The 25,441-nt window shown below is 43.0% G+C and overlaps 1 protein-coding gene across 1 annotated transcript in view; it reads right to left on the reverse strand.

Moving 5' to 3' along the window:
- Positions 1–7,661: 7,661 nt before the first annotated feature.
- The window catches only part of SLC4A1AP (solute carrier family 4 member 1 adaptor protein), a 75,341-nt gene continuing 57,561 nt past the window's right edge, over positions 7,662–25,441 (reverse strand). Inside the window, exon 13 of the mRNA XM_061431253.1 lies at positions 7,662–9,085. Coding sequence (XP_061287237.1) covers positions 9,075–9,085 — 11 coding nt within the window. The 3' untranslated portion in view covers positions 7,662–9,074. The remainder of the gene's footprint in view (positions 9,086–25,441) is intronic.

Consider the following 25,441-nt stretch of genomic DNA (forward strand, 5'->3'; position numbering starts at 1 on the left):
CTGTCAGTAAAGAGAAGAGGTGCTCACCTGCATTCCAGAAGGTTGCAGAATACTTAGCAAAAAAGGCACTGGAACTGAAGACAAAGAGAAGGAAGCTTAATTGCCTTCCTGAGAGATGGATGGAAGGCCAGCAGACAACACCCTTCCCACCCACACACTGCACCTCCCCAAGAAGAGCTCCAAACATTATCAAAGGGTGGGCAGAATCGGCCTTTGGGGAAAGTCAACCAGTTAAATACGTGGTTGGTGACACAGGTCGGGAGAGGGGGGCAACTGTGGGTGCTGAAATAAAGCGGGTGTGAGGGTGTGGAGGTAATGGGCTGAAACTCTTGGCAGGAGGAAAGGAAGATTTGGGGTGTGGTCAAGGAGAAGCAATCTGGGGATGCTGGTGGGTGGGAGCTGTTCTGCATCACAGCAGCAGGAGAGGCAGCTGTGGTGGAAGGAGAACTTGGTGTAAGGCCTGACCCCACCGTGTGCCAGCCAGGGGCCCTGCTCGAGGACTTGGCCTCAGTTCCTTACCTGGAACTTGTGTGACAGTAACTTCAGAGAAGACCACAATCTCAGACGATTATCCTCAGGTCATCTCAAAGGCTTTTTTCGCTGTGAGGTCCCATGAGCCTAGGAAAGTGCCCTCCGAAAATGCTCTTTGAGGTTTTCAAACCTACTATCCATCAGAATCACGTGGGGTGTTCAACACCAAATAATACAACTCAGTGGGGGATGAGGGCCCGCAGGCGGTTTGTAACTTTCACCTGGTGCTTCTGCTGTTTCATGTGCTTTGGGAATCACTGTTCTAGACCATGGGGAGAAACACCTGGGGATCTTGTCAAAAGGGGATCTCAGCCATGAGGTCCAAAGTAAGGCTTGAGATTTTTTTTTTTTTTTTAATATTCTGTGTTTCTGAAAGACTCACTGATGGTGCTACTGGCTGTGCATCAATGCCACTCATAGCGTAATCCAGGCAACACCCCCAGCAGCTGCAGCAGTATCGTTTGGGAGCTTGTGAGGAATTCAGAATCTCAGTCCCCACCCTAGACCCACTGAATCAGAATCTGCAACTCAAAGTGATTCATAAGCACCTTGAAGTTTGAGGAAGATTGTTCTAGAAGAAGTGACTAACTGATCAGGGAACCAAGGTTGGAAGAGGAATGGGAAGACAAGGCTCGGTTCTTTAAAACAGAGTCTAAGTTAGAGAAGGGCACAGATTTTCACCTCTTTTAGTTACTGCCATATTTGTGGGCCTGGCACATGATAGGAGCTCAATAAATATTTGTAAAGTGAGTGGATGAGCTAAGAGTCCAGTTTCTGGGGCCAGGTATGAGGCTAGAGTGGGGCCAGTAATCACCATGACTAGATGCCAACTTCTAGGGTCTAAGTCTTTCCAGCCCTCTGTCCAAGACAAGATTGGTCTAATGCTGGCACAGAGAAGAACTCATGGCCATGTGAGGCAGGAATGTATTTAGTTGTCTCATCTGTGAAGACCAAAAGGCTATATGAAATTGCAGCCAAAAAATACACTGGTCTTCTCAAGGAGGACCTAGCTACAAGAACCAGGGGCTGAGCCAACCAGTGGGCTATGGGTGGCCAAAGGAGCCCCAGCTCCAGAAATAACTCTTCTGGTCTAGAGGAGGGAATCCATGAAGCTGCCTCCAACATGTTTATAGTGGGTAGAATTTAATTACACTCAGCAACAATTCTAATATACCTCCTCTTTCCTCTGTTTAAAATGGATGTCAGTAAGATCTACCCCAGAGTCAAAGGCAACCAGTATGGCTTTTGTGAGTTGGGGAAATAGTAGATCCTGCAAAAGACAAACGTGTTTGTTCTTAAGTAGCCTTAGAGGAACAGCGCAATAATTCATATTTGAAGTAGTCTTCAAGGGTGTCAGTCTAGAAGAGAAAATATTTCTCTTTGTTTTTCCTATGTGTACTATTATCCAAAATTTCTGCATCATCCTAACAATAGAAGCTAGGATTTCAGCCAAAGGAAATCCATTCTCATCCTGCCCTAGGAACAAATTGGGCTGAAGATTTCTGACAGATTCTTCAAAACACCGTAACCTTTTTCCTAATGATTATTTTAAATATACCGTGAACATGAGAGAATGCCTTCTAAAGCAATGTCATTTTTATCATCAACTTCATTTGCTTGGTTCCTGCAAATGAATTGAATAAATAGTCACTGTGCATTCCCTAGGGCTCATCTACCTCTGTCTTGAACTGGGGTCCATGTTTAAGGTAAAGTAAAATGACCACGGTAATGGCCATACCAGTCATGGCAAAGTTTCCATGAATAACTATTTTCCTTCCTTTAAAAAAAAACGTTTATTTATTTATTTGGCTTCCCTGGGTCTTAGTTGCAGCATGTGGGATCTAGTTCCCTGACCAGGGATCGAGCCCAGGCCCCCCTGCATTGGGAGCATGGAGTCTTAGCCATTGGACCACCAGGGAAGTCCCCATGAATAACTGTTTTCAAAAGAATAATAATTTTCCATTATGACTTCCTCCCCTTCAACCCAATCCTCAACCTAATTTCTAACTGTTCCAGAGAGGCGGGTCCCACAGAGGGACAATCCTCTGAATGTCTCGGCAGCATCTCCTGGGAGGATGGTCCCTGCCCAGCACCCAGTCCCCCAAGTTGCCAGGTGCATATAAGGAGGGATCGTGAACTCCGACACTGGACTCATTGGCTGCCAGAAAAGTGATTTAAACTCCTGTACTCCCCTGTCCTGGTGTGAGTGTATCATTGCACCTTTCTTGCCTTGTGAAAAGAATGGCTAATTAACTTTTCAGTTGTTTAGGAATAGCATTCAATGGCAAGTTGCCATAGTCATGCAAATTCTGTCTTTTAGGGCCATTTTGAATGGGTCTGTGTTTCTTCTTTGTTGATCGAGAACGACAGCGAGTTGTCATGTTCACAAGGATGACCTAACTTGAGCTTCTGTGGTTTGGGATCCTGCCTGCCTGTGTTTCACCCTGTTTTGCCTCCAAGGCAGAAGCCTGAGTCTCTAGCCAGGAGATTGTGGTTAGTTTCCTGGCCTCTGACCGAGGTGGGGACACACCTGCGCCCCTGAGGGAGGGAGAGCCTGTGGAGGGTCCATGAGGCCAGCGCTGAGTCACTCAGCAGGGAGACATGTCAAACGGCATTAGAACATCAGTTTGGCACTTAAGGAACAAGGGCCCACACAAAAATTCGTCTGTATGTTAACAATCTAGTCCATTTTCAAACTAAATCAAGAATAGAGATTCACTTGTTATCACCTATTTCAGCACTGGAGTTTGTCCTTCCTGTGAAATCCTCCTAGGAGAAACCTCAGCTTCACCCACAGATCCAAGGCTCCCCACCTGATAATATGTCATCACAGGCCGCTCTCTATTACTCCTACAATTCACAGTCCTGTTCCAGGACCAGGCAAATTCAGAAAACCCCACTGCAAGTCATCATCTTAGATTTTGCTACCTGAATCACTTTCCTTTCTCAAAAAAATTATTTGAAATGTAACTTGAATAAACCTGAGCCCCCTTCCTCCCTTATGTAGTTCCATCTTCACATGGTATCCTATTCAAAGAAACATAAATTGAACTCCAAATGCCTTAAAAATCATGGAAACCTTTGAGAAGTTTCCTGAGAAGTGGCCATTTTTCTCACCCAAAGTCCCATTCGACAGCTATTTCTAGCCCATTCACTCTCCAGAGAATGGCTTTCCCCTTTATCTTGTAGATTAGTTTAGCCTCTTTGATGTCTACCATCCTTTATCCTAGCAACCATCTAATTCAGCCATAAGAAAAGGGAGGGAGGGGGTGGGGAGGACTTGCCAAGCAGCCCAGAGTCCTCCCATAGAAAGTCATAAGGGAAGAAAGACTGTAACTACCTGTGCCTCAGGGTCTTGGTCTGGAGGTGAAAAGAGGGAAAGAAGGAAAAGGATGCCCATAGTGCTCTTAGGACCCAAGGGACCTTCTGCATCCTGAAGATGGCAGCCTCCTGAACAGGGCTGGGTCCCCACACAGCTGCCCTGATGCTCACCAGCAGGCAGAAGGCAGGCAGTGAGATCCTTGGGCCCCTCCGCAGGGTCCTGGGAGTACTTAACCCAAACAGAGGTAATCACAGCAATCTGCATATGTGTGTCTCTCTGTGAAGCAAGGGATTTGAAGGATTCAGACGGTTTTGATGTAATGTGATGTGCAGCCAAAAGGGAAAACTGGGATCCACATCCAGCTTGATCTTCATAGCAGTAAGCCATTCCAAATGAAGGAGGCAAAACCTTTTGAAAGATGTCTTCTGTGATTCAGAATAACTGAGTCCAGTTTAATCTGGTGCATGGGGAAGTTAAAGAGCTACAGGACTGCTTCAAGTGTGTTTTGCAGTTTTCAGAGTTACTAATTAGCTCTGTGACATTAAGGTTAATGAGATAAAACATCTATAAATCAAGATGACGGCCAAATCAAGAAGAAAGCCCCCAACTCCTGCTCCACCATGAAAACACTCCAATTTCACTCTTTCGAGCTGTCCATTTGATTAAATTTGATTATGTGTGAATATATTCAAATGTATAATTATACAATTCATACTTAAATTAGAACTACCTTGTCCAAAGCTCCTTTCTAAATGTATTCAGTGCCAATAAGACAGCAAGTCAGTTGTTAACTATTAACAGAATGAACTGATTTGATGAAAGTCTAGGAGTGACACTTCCCAAAGAGCAAAAGTCTGTGTGTTAGGTTAAAAAATGTGTTCCTAGACTCCCCTGGTGGTACAGTAGATAAGAATCTGCCTGCCAATGCAGGGAACATGGACTCGATCCCCAGTCTGCGAAGATTCCACATGCCGCAGACCAGCTAAACCTAAGTACCACAACTCCTGAGCCTGCACTCTGGGCCTGGGAGCCACAACTAGAGAAGCCACTGCAATGAGAAGCCTGCACAGCACAACTGGAGAGTGGCCCCCACGTGCCACAGCTAGAGAAAGCCTACGCAGCAACAAAGATCCAGCATAAACAAAAATCACTCTTTAAAAAAGAAAAACAATACATTCCTAAAAATTTGGACATAAAACAAACCCTGGAAAATAAAATTATGGATTTTATCGACTAAAGCTATAGAGGAATTTGGGATTTAGAGAACATTCTGACGAATCCTTTTGTAATGTGAAGGAGTCTATGCCACTTAAACTCTCTATTTGTACATGTGGGTTTTTCAGATTGTTATGAGCCTAGGTCCTGGAGTCAGGAGAATCAGGTTAACACCTTGACTCTACCACTTACTAGCCCTGTGTCCTTGGGCAAGTTACATAAATTTCTGTGCCTCAGTTTCTGCATCTGTAAAATGGAGATTATAGTAGCCTATCTCATAAGGTTTTTGTGAGAATGAAATGTGATAAATCACATAAATCATTTAGCATAGGACCTGAAACATAGTAAGTACAAAGTAAATTATGATAATTACAAGGGACATAGAACCCAAATGGACTTCAACTTTCCTTCTTGAGCCTTTTGCAGGGAATACAGAGCCTTGAAGCATGGGTTTAGTAAGACAAAGTTCCTTGGAATTTATGATGGAGGCATAGTTTGAGTGCAATATTTAGCCATTTTCCTTTTGTTGAGAACTTGATGCACTTCCTTTTTTTTCCTTTTCACTAACTTAAAAGACTAGTTATTGTGTTCTGGGCATCCAGATCCCTGGGAAATGGAAAGTAGCCCAGAGACTCATTTATATTTGATAGATGGGCCTTGAATAGAAATGGCATCCCTTGGGGCATATTTGGAGGCTTTGGCTATACAAAGGCAATTTCCCCATCTTCTGATGCTCTCTGATCCTTTTGACTGGATCCACTTCCTCCTGGAAGAGCTGGTGGGAAGCATGGTCTGGTGGGAGCAGATTCTCAAAACAATGATCCTACTTCTGGAGGCCCCCACTGTGTATGTGTGCGCGCGCACATCCATGAATGTCCCTGCGTTGTATGTGTGTGTGTGTCCTCACACTGTGTATGTGTACTCGTGCATGTCCCCATTCCTAGCAAGGAAGGATATTCTCTTAAGCTATAAGATTAAAGAGCTCCAGGAGTAAACGTATAATACAAAGTGTCAATTACTGGCTCTGGTGACCAGAGAATGAACCCCATTTCAATTACAGGCAGAGAAGAGGAAGCTGAAACCCTGCAAAGAGTAGGGCCCTGAAGCTGTTGCCTAGGTCGGCCCAGCCCAGCCAGCCGACTTTTGCTTAGTCTTCGAAGAACACAGGCTTGAGCCTGCCTATTGCATCAGTTGCTCCCCAGCTGCCCTTCCCCGCCCCACCCTGGAAAGTGGTAGGGAGAGCCTGTGAGGCAACCACTCAGGCAGGGGGACGTCTGGAAGAGACTGTCTCACTCCTTCCAGCCAGGCGCCACCCAGCAGGCACTCCCAATCCAAGTCCATGAAGGGAAAGCACATTTCGGGCCCGGAGTCCTCCCAGCTGTCCTAACACTACACTTAGCCCTTTCTACCTCCACCTGGACATCATGCAGTGATGGACAGGACTTCTGAGCCTTCTCTTTTGGTCAAAGTGGGGTCTAGAATCTCAGAATGTTAGGGCTGGAACACCTCAGAGGGCACCTGAACCAACATTCCCATTTTACAGATGATAAAATTGAGGCCCAGAGAAGCAAAATGACTCGCCAAAGAGCCCACAGCTAGATTGCATCAGCTTGTGAGTCTAAAGCTCACATCTCCTCTCTCTCCTTGCACAACCTCAGAAACAAAGGACCAAAGTATTTGGACTTGAGAAATCTTTGAATGGAAGACACCACCAGAAATGAGTGCTCTGAGACCTGTAAAGTCATTTAAGATGGAGAGCAGGATGCTTAGGAGATTCTAATGAGTGAGGTTGAAATCCATTCTGAATCTGTGCAGAAGAATCCCTTAATCCAAGTCTTGCAGGAAAGCAGGCCAATTTTAGACTGAGCTGGACAGGAGCAGACTGGGGAAGGGAGGGACCCATTCTGGAGCAGTCCCAGAAAGCCTAACCAATGCCTGGCTCTTCCCCCAGCCTTCAAGTCCCTGGAACACTGGGAAGTCTCAGGTCCACTAAGGCAGGTCTTTAGCTTCCAGGTTGAACTCAACTACCAGGCCCACTGTGGGGGCCCAGGATGCACAAAGAAAGCATCCATCAGCTGAAGGTATGAGCATGGGACTCCAGGGCACTGGGTGGAGATCAATAACTACTGACAATGTATCCTGATTTAAAGGGTATATTGAGATTTGGACCATAAAACTGAGCACTGAAAAACTGATGCTTTTGAACTGTGGTGCTAGAGAAGACTCTTGAGAGTCCCTTGGACAGCAAGGTGATCAAACCAGTCAATCCTAAAGGAAATCAACCCTGAATATTCATTGGAAGGACTGACGCTGAAGCTGAAGCTCCAATACTTTGGCCATCTGATGTGAAGAGTCTACTCATTTGAAAAAACCCTAATGTTGGGAAAGATTGAAGGCAGGAGAAGGGGGTGACAGATGAGATAGTTGGATGGCATCATTGACTCAATGGACGCAAGTTTGAGCAAACTCTGGGAGACAGTGAAGGATAGGGAAGCCTGGAGTGCTGCAGTCCATGGGGTGGCAGAGTCAGACAAGGCTGAGTGACTGAACAACAACAACAGAAGCTAGAGCTACACACAAATCCACATATACATTCTTTTTAAAAAATCACTTTATTGAGGTATGACTGACACACAAAAAGCTGAAGATACTTCATGTACACAATTTGATGAGTTTGGAATACACACATATTCTTTATCTACGTGTAGTTCCACCAATGCTCAGTCCAAGAGAAGCCCAGCTTCCTGGGTTACTTGCAGCTGAGAAGTGCAGCCTCACTGAGCTTTAGCTGATGAAGGATCATCATCGGCTCCTGCTCTCTCTGGGACCTCGTTTAAGAACCACCTTTTTTGGTTTTTAACCCAAAGGCTGCCAGCAACACGTGATGTCCTGCAGTTTTTAGGCTTTTCCTGGACTCTGGAAACCTCATGATGAGTCTCTCTCTGAGCCTGACACTAATTTAACAGACACCTGTGCTATTTATCTGGCACCTGTGACTCTGCTGAAGGCAATATCTTCTTTAACTGACTTCTAGAACTGCCCACATTCTCAGGGCCCTTCAGGATTTGAGAGCTCAGCCATGTTCTGCTGACACCCAGGTCCTGAGAGATTAAAATTCTTCAATCCACCTTTCTGATTCAGGGGGGCTCTCCTTTTTTTTAGTTGCACTGAGTCTTAGTTGCAGTGTGTGGGCTTAGTTGCCCTGCGGTGGGACCGGGGCATCCTTGATCGAAGCCACGTCCCTTGCACTGGACGGCAGATTCTTAACCACTGGACCACTAGGGACATCCCTTAGGGCTCTACTCTTACAGTGCAATTACTCACCTTGAGTTTCTTATTATCTCAAAGGGGCAAGAGGCATTTTTCCTTCTTTTCAGCCTTCTGCACACAGGAGATTTGCCAGCTGCCGGTTAAATGCTGGGCCCCCGCAGGTACCAATGAGCACAACACATCCACAATCAGGCTCTCCTGGGAGAGCCATGAGGTCCACGTGAAACAGTAGGACAGGGCTTCACTGCGTTCATGGGGCTCCCCCATTTGGTCACCAAGCCCCTCGCTGGTGCACCTAGGAAGTTACCCTGACACATCACCCTTAACCCCTCCTCAGAAGGATGGGGAGTTACCAAGAGCCTGTGAACCAGGCAACCCCACAGAGAGGGACAGGAGACACATAGGAGCTCACAGCGGGGACAGGGACAGGAGATGGTCCTGTGAGCAAGAGCGTCTGGCACAGTCACAGTGAGGAAGCAGGCGACAGGAGAGGAATCAGGGGAGAGGCTCAGATGAGGAGCCTCGGGCAACCGGAGGGGGTCCAATCCAACATCATTAAACAGTTTCCTACCTTTTGCCTAATTAAGTTTCATGAGTCAACTCAAATGTTTGCTCCCATTTTCTGCCGCCAAAGAAGATGACAGGAGGATAGCTGGCCCAAGGATCTGGAATTTGGGAATGATCAATTTCCAAGGACGGGGAAAAGTCTTGAAACATGAGCACACATACTCCATCTTCATCGCAGTCCTGCCATGGACAACACAGTGCAAAGGAGAGCTAAATAACAGCGCAAAGGGAAATCAGAGACGAGAGCATTTAGTCAACGTCCTCACTTTACAGATGTGAAAACTGAGACCCAGGGAGGTGCTCAAAATCACGGTCAGTAAGGTCAGTAATTGCAGAACCCGTGGGACTAGAACTCTGGCTCCTAACTCCCAGTCAACCTGTTTCCTTCCCCTTTACCCAGGGGCTAGGTTTCTATCACAGAAGCCATGACTATTCAGGGGTAAAAGTTTGCCTTGGAGCGCCCTCCTCTGGCTCTGGGCAGCCACTGGAGTAGCTCTGAGGATGCAGGCCTGGGTGCTTGGAGTTGAGTGTGGAACAGAATCACCTGCAGGTGGTTAAAGCATTGCTGGGCCCACCCTAGAAGTTTCTGATTCTGTAGGTCTGGGGTGGGGGCCCAATGATGGGCGTGTCTAACCAGTTCCCAGGTGATGCTGATCCAAAGATTATTGAGAATCTCTGGTGTAGGCAGAGATCTTGCAGTAAGAATACCGGGGTTCAAGTTTCAGCTTTGCCATACACAGACTGTAACATTGAACATGACGTTGCTTAATCTCTTGGCATCTCAGTCTCTTCATCTTATGATGGCAACTATAATAACCACCCATCAGGTAAATGCATAAAATAAATAAATCAGATATAAAGTTACCTGAGGAGTGCAGTACTGATGCTGTGTGAATACATAGACTAACAGATACATGACCTCTGTCTGGAGAAATAGCATTGTGGGCCAAGAAATGGCCATGGTAACAGAAGTGTTCTCTTGCTCTCTCTCTCTTTTTTTAATGTTTATTTAATTTGGCTGCACCAGATCTTAGTTTGGCATGTAGGATCTGGTTCCCTGACCAGGGATTGAACCTATGCCCCCTGCATTGGGAGGACAGAGTCCCAACCACTGGACAACCAGGGAAGTCCCCAGAAGCATTCTCTTAATGCTACTCAAAATACCATGAATCTAGAAGAAATGGTGTTCATTCTAACACAAATGTTGCCTGAAGAATTATTAGCCTGGCACTGCTTTACCAAAGTAAATGACACGCTCCCTGCCCTAGAGGAGCCACTAGGAGGAAGATAAACATGCAAATCCCAATAATTACCGTACTGGGTGATGAGCCAGGGAAGGAACCCTATCCCTTGGAGCACAGAACAATCAACCCTGTGTAAGGAGTCAAGTAAGGCTTTGAAGAGGCAGTGAGTAGAGTCTTGAAGAATGAATAGGAGTTCTTTGAGAAGTGTCAGTGGGCACTTCAGACAGAGGAAACAATATGCAAAGTAGCCACAGAGATGTGAGCATGCATAGTGTGTCCAGGGAAATAGTGTAGTTCTATGTCGCTAGACCTCAGTGGGTCTGGGAAAAATAACAGAAGAGAGGTTTGGCCAGGAAGGCTGAGGCAAGATTTTGCAGAATCCTGATGCCAGGCTGAGGAGTTGGGACCTGATCCTGAGTCTGATGGGAACCTATTAGAAGACACCCACCTCCACCCTGGAAGAGTCCTTGGAAAAAATCCCTAATGAATCCCCAAGATGAAGATTTATGAGCCAAGGGCCTTCACCACCCTCCTCAGCTCCCCCAGTGCCTGCAAACCTCCTCTGCCAGGAAGCCAAGCCCAGAAATGCCTCCTGAGCTGGGTGGGGGCCCTTGGGAACCTGGAAGGCACGAGGAGCAATGGGGCAGCCTCCCACCTCTTACGTTCATCAGATAGGCCCCACTGTCCCAAAGGTTTCCTCATTCCCTCTCCCCTTGGGTGTGGAGTCATTGAGAGGACAATAGGCTGTTATCTCAAGCTAAGAAGTCTGGGAAGTGTAGGTGCCTTGGAATCAGGAGAATGAGTGCTCCCGGGCAGGTGGGCAGGCAGCCACTGATTGCCATCCAGGAAAAGGACTGTGGGTAGCAAGCCCCTTGCCTCACTGACCTGGCTGAGGTCCTGAGAGCTCGGGAGCTGAAAGGAGGCTGAGAGGTCCTGTATCACAGGTGCCTCCTTTAAAGATGAAATAAACACTCAGTGGTCAGGTCAACTGCCCGTGATGGCTGTCTATCCCTCTGTCCCTACTTCTGACTCCAAGATGTAAAATCTGAGCCAAAGGGAATCTGGTACTTTCTGTGTCCTGACCTCCCTCCCTCCTCCTAAAGTCAATCCCAGGGCACCCACCCCTGGGATTTATCCACACTCCCCACCCACACACACCCCGTCCCCCAGCCAAGCCCCCGACCCTTGTTAGACCCAGGCTTTTGCTTCCAAATGGGTAGATACTGAAATGTGTAGAAGAAAGTGGTCTCTACTATTTTTGAAAACTGCAATGGTGAAAAAGGGAACAAAGCGCTAGTCTAAACTGTGTGGGTTTGGGTTTTCATCCCAGTTCCTCTATCTCCTGTGGAGGGGGAAGCAAATTGCTCTTGTGGGAATAATCCTTTTTGTTTTTAGGCAAATATTTTAATAGGATTTGGGGTTATGCAGGGATAAAATGTAAACCTATTCTGGAAAAGAGACAATGCAATTCAGAACAACATGAAACTACAGGCTCTGCATCGTAATTGTAAAAGGTGGTTTTCTTATGGAATGAGTGGCATCTCATCAGGGTTTATGGGGAGTTTTCTGAATGCTGCAGCCTGGCCTTAGCTGTGCTTTGGGGACTTGAGAGTGGGGCCTGTGTCTACAGTGGGAGAGAGCTGGATTGAGTGGGTGTTGGGCAGGGACGGCAGGTCTGTGTACAATTCCCAGATTTCTCACAAACTTGGAGGAGGGAACCCCAGCAAGATCGTGGCCACTGGCGCTGCTTCTCTTTTGTTTGGGGGTTGTGATTTGTTCCTCCCTCTGGCAGGGCTACAGAAAAATAACCAAGCTTCTTCTAAAATGACTACAAATCCAAGTGAAACTGACCCATCCACCCCTGAAACCCCTGCCACTGTCAGCCTCAAGCAGGAGCACCTCCATGACACCAGAACCTCACCCACTTTTCCACTCTGCTCTTTGATGAGGCCTAGTGTCTGATGGCGGAGAAGGCAATGGCTTGCCTGGAAAATCCATGGATGGAGGAGCCTAGTGGGCTGCAGTCCATGGGGTCACTAAGAGTCGGACAAGACTGAGCGACTTCACTTTCACTTTTCACTTTCATGCATTGGAGAAGGAAATGGCAACCCACTCCAGTGTTCTTGCCTGGAGAATCCCAGAGACGGGAAGCCTGTTGGGCTGCCATCTATGGGGTTGCACAGAGTCGGACACAACTGAAGTGACTTAGCAGCAGCAACAGCAGTGTCTGATGGAATGCAGCCAAAACCAACAGAACCTCTCAGTCCCTAAATATTCTTATTTTGAAAAATCTCTTTTTTACAAATACTTTACTTTGAAAAGGTAAAAAACTTTATTTTGAAAAAGTTATTCTAGGGAACTGGATCATCCTGGGATTAAGAGTGCGTGTCCTACCAGGCATATGGAACTGGGCTTGAGTCAGTAACCAAGGGAAGGAATCAGTGGGCATTAAGAGGTTACATGGGGACTTCGCTAGTGGTCCAGTGGTTAAGAATTTGCCTTGCAATGCAGAGGACACAGCTTCAATCCCTGGTCTGGGAACTAACATCCCACATTCCACATAGGGCAGAGCAATTAAGCCTGTCTATGCACCACAACTATAGAGCCCATGTGCCACAACGAAGATCCCACGTGCTACAAGACTGGATGCAGCCAAATAAATAAACATTTTTTAAAAAATAACACCTATGAAGGTGCAAAATGATTCTTAAAAAATGGGGGGTAAAGGACTTCTGTCTTATATTAGTATAAAAATTATACTCTATTAATAAGAAAACATTATAAATATATTATATTTATATTTTAACATACATATAGTATAAAATTTAAAACAATAATTTACAACAGAAAAATCTATGATAATATACAGTAATATGCTACTTTATAGAAAATATAATACATAACATGTAAAAACCATAAATATTACCAATTACCTAACCCCCCCAAAATGAATCTATGTCAACACCTGGGATACTATCTTCAGATCTTCCTCTATGCATATAAACAAACAAACAGATAACTAGATATATTGAACATCCACCCATGCTTATTTTATAATTCCAATGAAAAGAGAACATGTTATTTTCCAATAGTTCTATTAATAGCAATGGTCCCAGGACCAACTCTCATTGGCCCAGCTTGGATTCTAGACTCAAGGAACCCTGAATTTAGAACCCACAAAAGTCAATTTAACCTATAAGATACCTTACAATGAACTAAATATTTACTTTCTCAAGTTGTTATACTTTATGAAATAAATGAGACCGTGCATGTGGAAGATTTCTGCAAATATCAGTGATTACTAAAATCATTAATTATATGTATTATTAATATCATCACCACCCTTTCCACATCATCCTTCTTCCTCCCCACTTCTTGCTTTATCTAGTTTTCTGCTTTTTCCTCTTCCTACCAAGTCTCCATCATGTCTGGGTTAACCCGGCTGTGGCCGACTGGTAAGGAGACCACGTGCTATTTATAGCAGTGTTTCCTCAGGCAGTGTGGTGTGTGGTGATGTGGGAACACACCATTTAAGGGATATTTGTCTCTCTCATTGCAGCCCAAGTGGCTTCTGAGAACTTTGTCTACAGTGAGGAAGAATGTAGAGAACGTACTCCTCTCCTCGCAGCAAAAGCAAGCTCTGCCTTTTATACCACCTGGTCAACCATTTAGGCATAGATTTGGTAGAATAAGAGTTTGTTACTCAGGGATTGTCTGAAATGATGCATTCCTGTCAGCAGACCTACAGAAGGACATTTAGCTGGAGAGAGACTAGGAAAAACTCAGTCAACCCAAGCCTGGAGAGGACATCGGTGTAAGAATCGGCATTTTATTTTATTTTTTTATTATTATTTTTTTTTCATAAAGTATTTTTTTTTTTTTTTTACTTTACAATATTGTATTGGTTTTGCCATACATCATCATGAATCCGCCATGGGTGTACACTTGTTCCCAATCTTGAACCCCCCTCCCACCTCCCTCCCCATACCATCCCTCTGGGTCATCCCAGTGCACCAGCCCCAAGCTTCCTGTATCCTGCATAGGACCTGGACTGGCGAACTGAAGACTGGCAGCAGATCAGGGACGATAAGGACTGAGTGCATAAAGTCCTTTATGGAATCTTGACATGTTAAATAAGTAGTTTGGGAATAATTAAATTCCTACCTTAAAAAGCAGATGGTTGACAACACATGTACACTGGAATTGAATAATTAAGTAAATGAATGGCAGATGGTAAGAGCCAGGTTTCTTATTGTTGGAGTAGGTGTTTACAGACAAACAGGAGCAGGGTAGAATGATCCATGTGGTAATGACTTAGAGACATAAGTGGGAAATCATGTATAACTTGATATAATACAGATGGTTACATATGGAAATGTTTATAGATATATGTACACATACATAGGTTAGTATACACACATCTATTTCCTTGCTATGTCAGCCTACAGGATCGAGAAGCAATGAAATCCCAGTAGCAACAAGCACACCTACTGCCCAGAACTTGGTTTCTAATACCATTTTTCAAAAAAAGGACTAGGTCACCTTGGAGAAATGGTTGATCTAGAACTGAGGCAGGAAATATACAGAATGATCCAGGAGCATCTTACAAAGCTCAAAACTCCACAATGATGGGGTTTGGAGTGGGTACATAACACAAAGGAATACAGAAGCCAATTGAAACAACTCCTAAGGGCTAAAGCTGTAACAATTTGAACAAGAAAATTAAGTATTATTGTATTATAACCCAAAGTATGAAATGAATATTCATGAGTGCATACTAATAGAAATAAAAAATTGAATAATTAGATAAATGAGGGAGAAAAGACGAACCTCCATATAGAAGAATTCCAAATAACTCGTGTATTATAGATACTCTGCCTTCAAGGAGATGGAGAAGTCATGCTGATATATGTGTTCTTGATATGATAACAGTGGTCTTCCTCTCCCCAGAATCCACACCCCAGTCAGATCATAAGAAAAACATTAGACAAATCCCAACTGAATGACATTCTATAAAATACCTAACTGTCAATCTGTTAAAGTCATCAAAAACAAGAAAATTCCAAGAAACTGTCACCGTCAAGAGGAGCCTAAGGAGACATGACAACTAGATAACATAGTATCCTGGATGTGAATCCTACAACAGAAAAGGGAAATTGGAGAAAAACTACAGAAAACTGAATAAAGACTGGACTCTGGCATTCATGGAGTCACAAAGAGTCGGACGCGGCTGAGAGACTGAACAACAATAACGGTGCACCCGCACTGGCTCACGAATCGTGACAAATGTGCCACACTAACGTAAGACGTTAGTAATAGAGGGAACTGGGTGAGGAGTAGATGAGAACTCTGTACCATCACTGTAATTTTTCTGTAAATCTAAAACTATTCTAAAACAAAAAGTTTATTTAAAAAAAAAAAAGGTACCATACACCAAAATGTTAATATTGATTATTTCTGGATGGTAGGATCATACAAGTTTGCTTCAAATTTTCTACAAAGTATGTACTATTTATATAATCTGAAACCATTTTTTAAAGTAGGTATGAACTTCCAGTTAGAGATAACAAACTGATCATGTATCTTTATCTCCTCTTCCTCCACAGACTCCACAAAATTCTTTTTAAAGTATAGACTCATGAGAATACAGAGGGTGGAAATGAGGACATCAGTGGACAAGAGTGAGTTCAGTAATTTGGGGCTGGAAAGGACTTCCCTGCTGGCCCAGTGGCTAGAACTCTGCTCTTCCAATGCACGGGGGCCCAGGTTTGATCCCTGGTCAGGGAATTAGATCCCATATGCCCTAACTAAAGATCTTGCAGCTGCAATGAAGACAGAATATCTTGTGTGCCACATGACACAGCCAAATAAATAAATGTTTTTTAAAAGAAAGAAAGTGGCTTGGAGAATGGTAACAGAGCCGCCAGAATAGAGAAAACTAAGACTTGAAGGACCTGGAGAGGAACTGATAGTCATTAGTGAGCAGACTCTCCCCACAGAGCCCAGAGAGGCAGGAGACTTAGAGGCACCAGGTTCTGCAAGAAGCAAGTTTGAAGCATGGGATTAGACTCTAGGGAACTGGCTGGAAGAGATATATGATGAAATTACAACTCTAGATACCCTTCCATCACATGGTCAGGAACCATGCTCCTACCAGAGAGTGGAGGTTTCTCTAGAGAAATTGAATCAGAGCATCCCCAAATTCCAGGATTCCAGCAAGAAAAAAGGGCAGATGTCTGATTAAGTGTCAGTTCATATGATAATAGTAGGGCCCTCCACCAGACTCCTTCCCAGAAAGGAACTTTCAGGCATATGTCCCCTGGATAAAAGATTCACTGGAAAAAAATTTACCTGCCTCCGAGAGAAATCCTCCAAGTATTGGCTTTTCATGGTTCCCCAATGAAATGGCCTGAGGATGAAGCCCACCAGTCAAATCCTTGCCCACACACACAGTTGTCAATCACACTGATCCTCACTGTTACACAGGACTAGACAGCCTGAAATCACCCGAAATCTATAGAAAGTATCCCCCATGAAAGAGAGAGACTAAAGCAAACAAACATTAAAATAAAAAAGGAACTCAGAAGAAATAGAGATAATTTAAGAAAATGATTTTTTGAATTTTAAAATTTTATGTATATATTTAATAGCCTCAGAGAGCTAAAAGAAGATGCACATCCATGAAAAAGAATGGTTGACTTGTTCAGCTGTGGCCGACTCTTTTGCGACCCCATGAACTGTAGCCTGCCAGGCTCCTCTGTCCATGGGATTTTCCTGGCAAAAATATTGGAATCAGTTGCCATTTCCTCCTCCAGGGGATCTTCCCCACCAAGGGATCGAACCCAAGTCTCCAGGTCTCCTGCACTGCAGACAGATCCTTTACCACTGAGCCACTGGGGAAGCCATGTTGTAAAAAAAGGAATAATCAGAGAATGAGCAAGAGCAATTAGGAATTTTAAATAGATAGCTAAAATTAAAAATTAAACAAAAGAGTAGGAAAATAAACTTGAAGATATCTCCTAGAAAGTAGAAGAGAAAGACAGATGAAAATTAGGAGAGAAAGAATATTAGAGGATTATTCAAGTTCTGACATCTGTATGCAGTTTCAGGAAAAGGAAAGCAAAGGATAGTAAATTATTTTTAAAATAATAACAATGTAAGAAAATTTCCCGTTAGTGAAAGAGAGAAATATCCAAACTGAAAATACCCACTGCATGTCCAGTAGAATGGAGGGAAAATACCAAGGAATAACTTGAATTTCAGAATGCCCAGATAAAAGAAATAACATCATAGCATCTAGAGAGAAAAATCACATCGTATGTGAAGGAGTAAAAAGCTGGGGCATCAGACATCTCAACAGTGGTACAAGATACTAGAGGATAGTAGTGTTGGGACCCAAAGTTCTGAGAGAAAACTATTTTAATCTTAGAGTTCTATACTTACCCAAATAAAGGCTATGTGTTAAGTGTGGAATAAGGATATTTTCAGATATGTAAGAACTAAAAAACTTTACCTCCCACATACCTTTTCTTAGGAAGATAGTGAAGGGTGTGATTTAGTGAAATGCAAGATTAAGCCAAGAAGGAGGAACAAAGAAATACCAGAAAACAGAAGAACAATTCAAAGGAGAAGACTGATAAAAGGAAGTCCTAAGATGACATCTGAGGCCCAGGTATAGAGAAAAACCCATTCAAACTGAAGCAGGAAAACAGAGAATTTGAGGGGTGGGGCAGTGGAGAGAGAATAGTGATAGATTATTTCATATATTTATTTATTTGGGGGGAAAAACATTGTTAGATATTTAACAGATACATAAAGAACATTTTTTCATACTGTTCATGGGGTTCTCAAGGCAAGAATACTGAAGTGGTTTGCCATTCCCTTCTCCAGTGGACAGTGTGAAAAGGCAAAAAGATAGGACACTGAAAGATGAACTCCCCAGGTCGGTAGGTGCCCAATATGCTACTGGAGATCAGTGGAGAAATAACTCCAGAAAGAATGAAGAGATGGAGCCAAAGCAAAAACAACACCCAGTTGTGGGTGTGACGGGTGATGGAAGTCCGATGCTGTAAAGAGCAATATTACATAGGAACCTGGAATGTTAGGTACATGAATCAAGGCAAATTTGAAGTGGTCAAACAGGAGATGGTAAGAGTGAACATCGACATTTTAGGAATCAGTGAATTAAAATGGACTGGAATGGGTGAATTTAACTCAGATGACCATTATATCTACTACTGTGGGCAAGACTCCCTTAGAAGAAATGGAGTAGTCATCATGGTCAACAAAAGAGTCTGAAATGCAGTACTTGGATGCAATCTCAAAAATGACAGAATGATCTCAGTTCGTTTCCTAGGCAAACCATTCAATATCATAGTAATCCAAGTCTATGCCCTGACCAGGAATGCTGAAGAAGCTGAAGTTGAATGGTTCTATGAAGACCTACAAGACCTTATAGAACTTAACACCCAAAAAAGATGTCCTTTTCATTATAAGGGACTGGAATGCAAAAGTAGGAAGTCAAGAAATACTTGGAGTAACAGGCACATTTGGCCTTGGAGTACAGAATGAAGCAGGGCAAAGGCTAATAGAGTTTTGTCAAGAGAACACATTGGTCATAGCAAACACCCTCTTCCAACAACACAAGAGAAGACTCCACACATGGACATCACCTCAATACTGAATCAGATTGATTATATTCTTTCCAGCCAAAGATGGAGAACCCCTATACAGTCAGCAAAAACAAGACAGGGAGCTGACTGTGGCTCAGATCATGAACTCCTTATTGCCAAATTCAGACTTGAAGAAAGAAGAAGAAAGTAGGGAAGAATTGAAGAAAGTAGGGATAACCACTAGACCATTCAAGTATGACCTAAATCAAATCCCTTATGATTATACAGTGGAAGTGACAAACAGATTCAAGGGATTAGATCTGATAGACAGAGTGCCTGAAGAACTACGGATTGAGGTTTGTAACATTGTACAGGAGGCAGGGATCAAGACCATCCCAAGAAAAAGAAATGCAAAATGGTTGTCTGAGGAGGTCTTACAAACAGCTGTGAAAAGAAGAGAAGCGAAAGGCAAAGGAGAAAAGGAAAGATATACCCATTTGAATGCAGAGTTCCAAAGAATAGCAAGGAGAGATAAGAAAGCCTTCCTTAGCAGTCAATGCAAAGATATAGAGAAAAACAATAGAATAGGAAAGACTAGAGATCCCTTCAAGAAAATTAGAAACACCAAGGGAACATTTCATGCAAAGATGAGCACAATAAAGGACAGAAATGGTATGGACCTAAGAGAAGCAGAAGATATTAAGAAGAGGTGGCAAGAATACACAGAAGAACTACACAAAAAAGATCTTCATGACCCAGATAATCACAATGGTGTGATCACTTACCTAGAGCCAGACATCCTGGAATGAGAAGTCAAGTGGGGCTTAGGAAGCATCACTACAAACAAACTTAGTGGAGGTGATGAAATTTCAGTTGAGCTATTTCAAATCCTAAAAGATGATGCTGTGAAAGTACTGCACTCAATATGCAAGAAAATTTGGAAAACTCAACAGTGGCCACAGGACTGGAAAAGGTCAGTTTTCATTCCAATCCCAAAGAAAGGCAATGCCAAAGAATGCTCAAACTACCACACAATTGCACTCATCTCACATGCTAGCAAAGTAATGCTCAAAATTCTCCAAGCCAACCTTCAACAGTATGTGAACTGTAAACTTCCACATGTTCAAGCTGGATTTAGTAAAGGCAGAGGAACCAGAGATCAAATTGCCAACATCTGCTGGATCATAGAAAAAGCAAGAGAGTTCCAGAAAAACATCTACTTCTGCTTTATTGACTATGCCAAAGCCTTTGACTGTGTGGATCACAACAAACTGTGGAAAATTCTTCAAGAGATGGGAATACCAGACCACCTGACCTGCCTCCTGAGAAATCTGTATGCAGGTCAGGAAGCAACAGTTAGAACTGGACATGGAAAAGACTGGTTCCAAATTGGGAAAGGAGTACATCAAGGCTGTATATTGTCACCCTGCTTATTTAACTTACATGCAGAGTACATCATGAGAAATGCTGGGCTGGATGAAACACAAGCTGGAATCAAGACTGCTGGGAGAAATATCAATAACCTCAGATATGCAGATGACACCACCTTTGTGGCAGAAAGGGAAGAATTAAAGAACTTCTTGATGAAAGTGAAAGAGGAGAGTGAAAAAGTTGGCTTAAAAACTTCAGAAAACTGAGATCATGGCATCTGGTCCCATCACTTCATGGCAAATAGATGGGGAAACAATGGAAGCAATAACAGACTTTATTTTCTTCGGCTCCAAAATCACTACAGATGGTGACTGCAGCCATGAAATTAAAAGACACTTGCTCCTTGGAAGAAAAGTTATGACCAACCTAGATAGCATATTAAAAAGCAGAGACATTATTTTGCCACCAAAGGTCCATCTAGTCAAAGCTATGGTTTTTCCAGTAGTCATGTATGGATGTGAGAGTTGGACTATAAAGAAAGCTGAGCGCAGAGGAATTGATGCTTTTGAACTGTGGTGTTGGAGAAGACTCTTGAGAGTTCCTTGGACTGCAAGGGGATCCAACCAGTCCATCCTAAAGGAAATCAGTCCTGAATATTCATTGGAAGGACTGATGCTGAAGCTGAAACTCCAATATTTTGGCCACCTAATGTGAAGAATTGACTCATTTGAAAAGACCCTGATGCTGGAAAAGATTGAAGGCAGGAGGAGAAGGGGATGACAGAAGATGAGATGGTTGGATGGCCTCACCGACTCAATGGACATGAGTTTGAGCAAGCTCCAGGAGTTGGTGATGGACAGGGAGGCCTGGCGTGCTGCAATGTTTGGGGTCACAAATAGTTGGACATGACTGAGTGACTGAACTGAACTGAAATGAAAGAACATTTTGAACATAAGCAATAGCTATTATAAAGAAACTAAGCAAAATAAAAACTGTGACAAGTGTTAACTGCAAGAAAATCACAAAGTCAGAGGGAATATAATTATATAATACTATTTTTCAGCAGTAAATTATATTTACAAAATCATAAGATAAGCATTTGCAACAGGGGGGAAGGAGGCTCTGCTGCATCCCAGGATGTGAGTCAAGTCCTAGTGTTGTATGGTTGTACAGTTTCACATTTGACTACTAATTTTTAAAATCACGTCTACACCTATATGGGAACATGAGAAAGGGGAAATATAAGAGAACTAATGCCTCAATTACCATGGAGAAAATCAACAGATAGTATCTGTCAAGTCCATGCATATAAGGCAAAGCAAAGTCAAGACCTAACTGATTTAACCAGTAAAGATGTAATTAGCCACCTTGAGACTTAGACAATGTTTTACTCACATTGACAGCAAAGGAAGAAGCCAAAGGTGCCAGTTCCCTGTGCTCCTGGTCCCATACACCAGTCAAACAAACTGAAGCAGAGGGGGTTGGATGACTGTAACATGAATTGTGGGGTGTGCATTAACTGTGGGGCCAATTCTAGACTGTGGCTAAGCAGTTTTACACCATCTGTAGCTCTATTCTGAGGTGTGACACTTGAGTGATTTAGAAAACAGAAGTAAGGACTGTTTTCTAGATCATAACCAGAAACATCAAAGAGATAAAAAGATGGGATAAGAAAGAAGTGGCAAGAGTCTGATAGTAAGAATTCTGGAAGAAAGTGAAAAGGACGACAAAAAGTAATTTTTTTCAAAGAATATGTGAGAATTTTCCAGAAATGAGATAACAAATGAGATATCAAAGAGAATATCAAGAATTATCAAGAGAATATCAAGAATAAATTTTAAAGTTTTGAAGTCAAGACAGAAAAAGAACTGATTACCTAAAGCCTGGGGGTGTGGAGGCAAGAATACTGGAGTGGGTAGCCATTCCCTTTTCCAGGGGATCTTCCCAACCCAGGGATCAATCCAGGGATCAAACTTGCAGACAGATTCTTTACCATCTGAGCAATGAGGGAAGCTCATTATGAGATGGCCCCTAGTAAATACTTTCAGTTGGATTAAAAAAGGGAGTATGCACAGCCTTCCACAGGAGCAGATCTGTAACAAAGTCACGAAAGAGAGGCAAGTCTCCAAAAGAATTATGGGTACAACATTGGACACACAGAGTTGACTGAAATCAAACAGTTCGTTAAAAAAAAAAAAGGCAAAGTTTTTGAGAAAATTGCATCACCAAAAGAACTACCAACCTGTACAAAAAGAAACTGTGACAGTTTAGGATATAAAATGTCCTTTGAGTCCACACCAGAGAGTGAGTGCCTCTCTAAATTTTGTTAATGAGATTTAAAGAATTGTTAGCACAGAAAAGCTGACTAATACTTTATGGAAATGTTCTAGCGTAAGCAAAATAAAGAAAATAATATAATGATGCTCCCTATACCCATTATAGAAGCTTCAATAAGCAGCAGCATGTAAGGAACGTTATTTCAGCTCTATCCCCACTCACTCCTCCGTCTTTGTCTTAGATTATTTTGAAGCAAGTCCAAGATTCCTTATTATTTACGCTGTGAATATTTCAGTACACGTCCAGAACAGCTAAGGACTCTCTTTAAAAATAACCACAGTGTCGTTATCACACATTTTTTTTTTGCCTTGAACCTATTCTTTTTAAAAATGGTGGTTAAAAAAATATATAACATAAAATTTACTGAGTCATTCTTAAGCATACATTTCAGTAGCGTCAAGTATTTTCACCTTATTATAAACAGATTTCCAGAACTTTTTCATCTCACAAAACTGAAATTCTATACCCATGAAACAACAGCTAATCCCTGGTAACCACCAGTCTACTTACTGTCTCTATGAATTTGACTATTTTAATTACTTCATATAAGTGGAATCATACAGTGTATGTCCATTTGTGACTGGCTTACTTCACTTAGCTTAATGTTGTCAAGGTTTATCCATGCTGTGGCACTGTATATTCCACCTGTGTATATACCGCCTTTTGTTTATTCATTCATCCATCAGTGGATATTAGGGTTGCTTCCACTTCTTGGCTATTGTATCACACTGAAAATGTTTTTATCAAGTTTGTTTTTATCAAATTGTATTTGTTTTATATATCTTTTAAGTCTCTTTTAATTTGTAAGGTTCTTCCTTTTTTATTCTTCATATATACTTACATTATGTATATTAAATATTATATTTAGTATATGTTAAATATATTTAAAATTCTATTTCTCTATTATATCTATTGAATTGTATCTTTTTTTGAGAATTTCTGGATTTTGGTCTGGATTTTTATGATTGCCTCTTTGTGTATTCTTTACATCTTTTTCTGGACCCTGTATTTCCTGTGAACCAGTAACAAGATATAGAATTTTTATCTGATTCAGGTTCAGCTTTTGACCAGAATACTTAATAGACAGTGTTGTAGACTTTCATCGGGAGGCATATTATATCTGAATGCCTCTCTCTGTGACTTTATTGGCCATAGATATACCATGATTGATTCAATGACTCTCTTACTGACAGACAAAACAGAATAGAATTCAAGGTAAAAAGCATTATAAGGATAAAAGTGGGACATTTCATACTGATAAAAGGAACACTTTACCAAGAAGATGTGATAACTGGGAATCTGAGTGTTTTCAACATTACAGTCTTAAAATATATAAAGCAAAATCCAAAAGAGTCACAGAGAGAATTTTACAAGTCCATAAAGATATTTTCTCGATTTGTATCATAAAATATGGTTAGCAATATCTCACCCAGGGTCTCAGAATGCTTTTAAGATGCAGCCGTTGCAGACTGACTTCCTACTTCTAGTCTTATCCATCCAATCCATTCTCCACACTGCAGCCAGACTGCTTTCTCCAGAGCACACACTGGACCATGCTTAGAATCCCGCAGTGACTCCACAGGTGCTAACAGGACTTTGCTGCTCTGGCTCCACGTATGTCCTCAGCCACCTTTCGCACCACTCCTGCTTTCCCTGTCTTCCCACCAGTCATGCTGCACAGGTGTGCAGCTCCTCAGCATGAACCACGGTTTCTCCCGCCCTGGACTTCATGCTATTTCCTCTACCTGGACACTGCTCATCTGTCCTCGTCTTCTTCTCCCCGCTCTTTTTTCTTCTTCTTCAGGATAACTCCTTCTAATCACTTTGGGCTCAGCTCAGGCATGACCTTGTCCAGTGGTCTTTCTTGGCTCCTCCAGATGGGGTGTTCCCTTACCCCCACTGTTCCCTAACACAGAATGTATCAGCCTGCTAGCCTCAGGCCTTTTCTTTCTCTACTCTAGACTGGAAGTTAATCCTGAAAGGCCAGGATTGTGGAGGTTTTTGGTTACTGTGTTCTCAATCCTTAGCACATGCCTGATACACAAAGAAGCTCAATAACTGTTTATTAAATAAATGAATAGTGGGCAGAGGGAGGGATTATATTACCGGGGAAGAACAGAAGTCTTAAGATGGTCAAGAAACAATTCAGAATCAGATGGAGGAAAACTTCTTAAAGTCTGGCCTCTTAACCAGAGCTCTGGCCCTAAGGTCTCAGGGAACCATAAAGAGTTGCCTAAAACAGAGCTGCCCATGTCTCTCACATGCGAAGGAAAAAAAAAAAAAAGATGATTTTTGGAAGTCTTATAAGCAAAGCAGTGCAAATGGGAGCTTCTTGGAGTTCTTCATCTAGGAGAGTCAGTGAGCTGGGTGGTCAAAAGCATGTAGGATGGTGGGAGGTAAGTGTGTTCCTAACATTAGCCCTGTCCTCCCAGGTTTCTTCCCCCCAAAATCCACGCTCAGTATGTGCTCAGGTGACCCTGGAAAGGAGCCTGCCTTCCCCACCCCTCTCCACTATGCCCTGCAGGGTGAAAGCGGGTTTTCTGGATCAGAAAACTCCATCCTGGGATGGGGGAGGATACTGGGGGGAGGGGACAATGCAGAAGGGCAGGGGGATAACAGATGAGGCTAAATTAATTTTGGAAACCATTAAATCTTTGAAACGAGAGCGTGTTTTCAGCAGGGACAGTGAATCACTGTGATTTGCAGAAACAGGCACAAAGCAATTAGCCATCTGGATGCTGTGGCTTCCAGTCCCCCCAGCGGAAACTTCAAGTGAGCGGAAGGCTGGTCATTACCCAGTCCAGACCCAGCTCTCCAGTCCCCACAGATAAGTCTGTGCCTCCAGCCAGCTCGGAGCCCAGAGGCCTAGGACAAAGGGCAACTTGGCAAAAGTCACAGAAAAAAATGGGCAGGAAATGCAATACCAGCCACAGGGAGCCAGCACTACTTCCTTCTTCCTGTGAGCTCCCCTC

The sequence above is a fragment of the Bos javanicus genome, chromosome 11, assembly GCF_032452875.1.
Source record: "Bos javanicus breed banteng chromosome 11, ARS-OSU_banteng_1.0, whole genome shotgun sequence".
In the NCBI taxonomy this organism is placed as follows: Eukaryota; Metazoa; Chordata; class Mammalia; order Artiodactyla; family Bovidae; genus Bos; species Bos javanicus.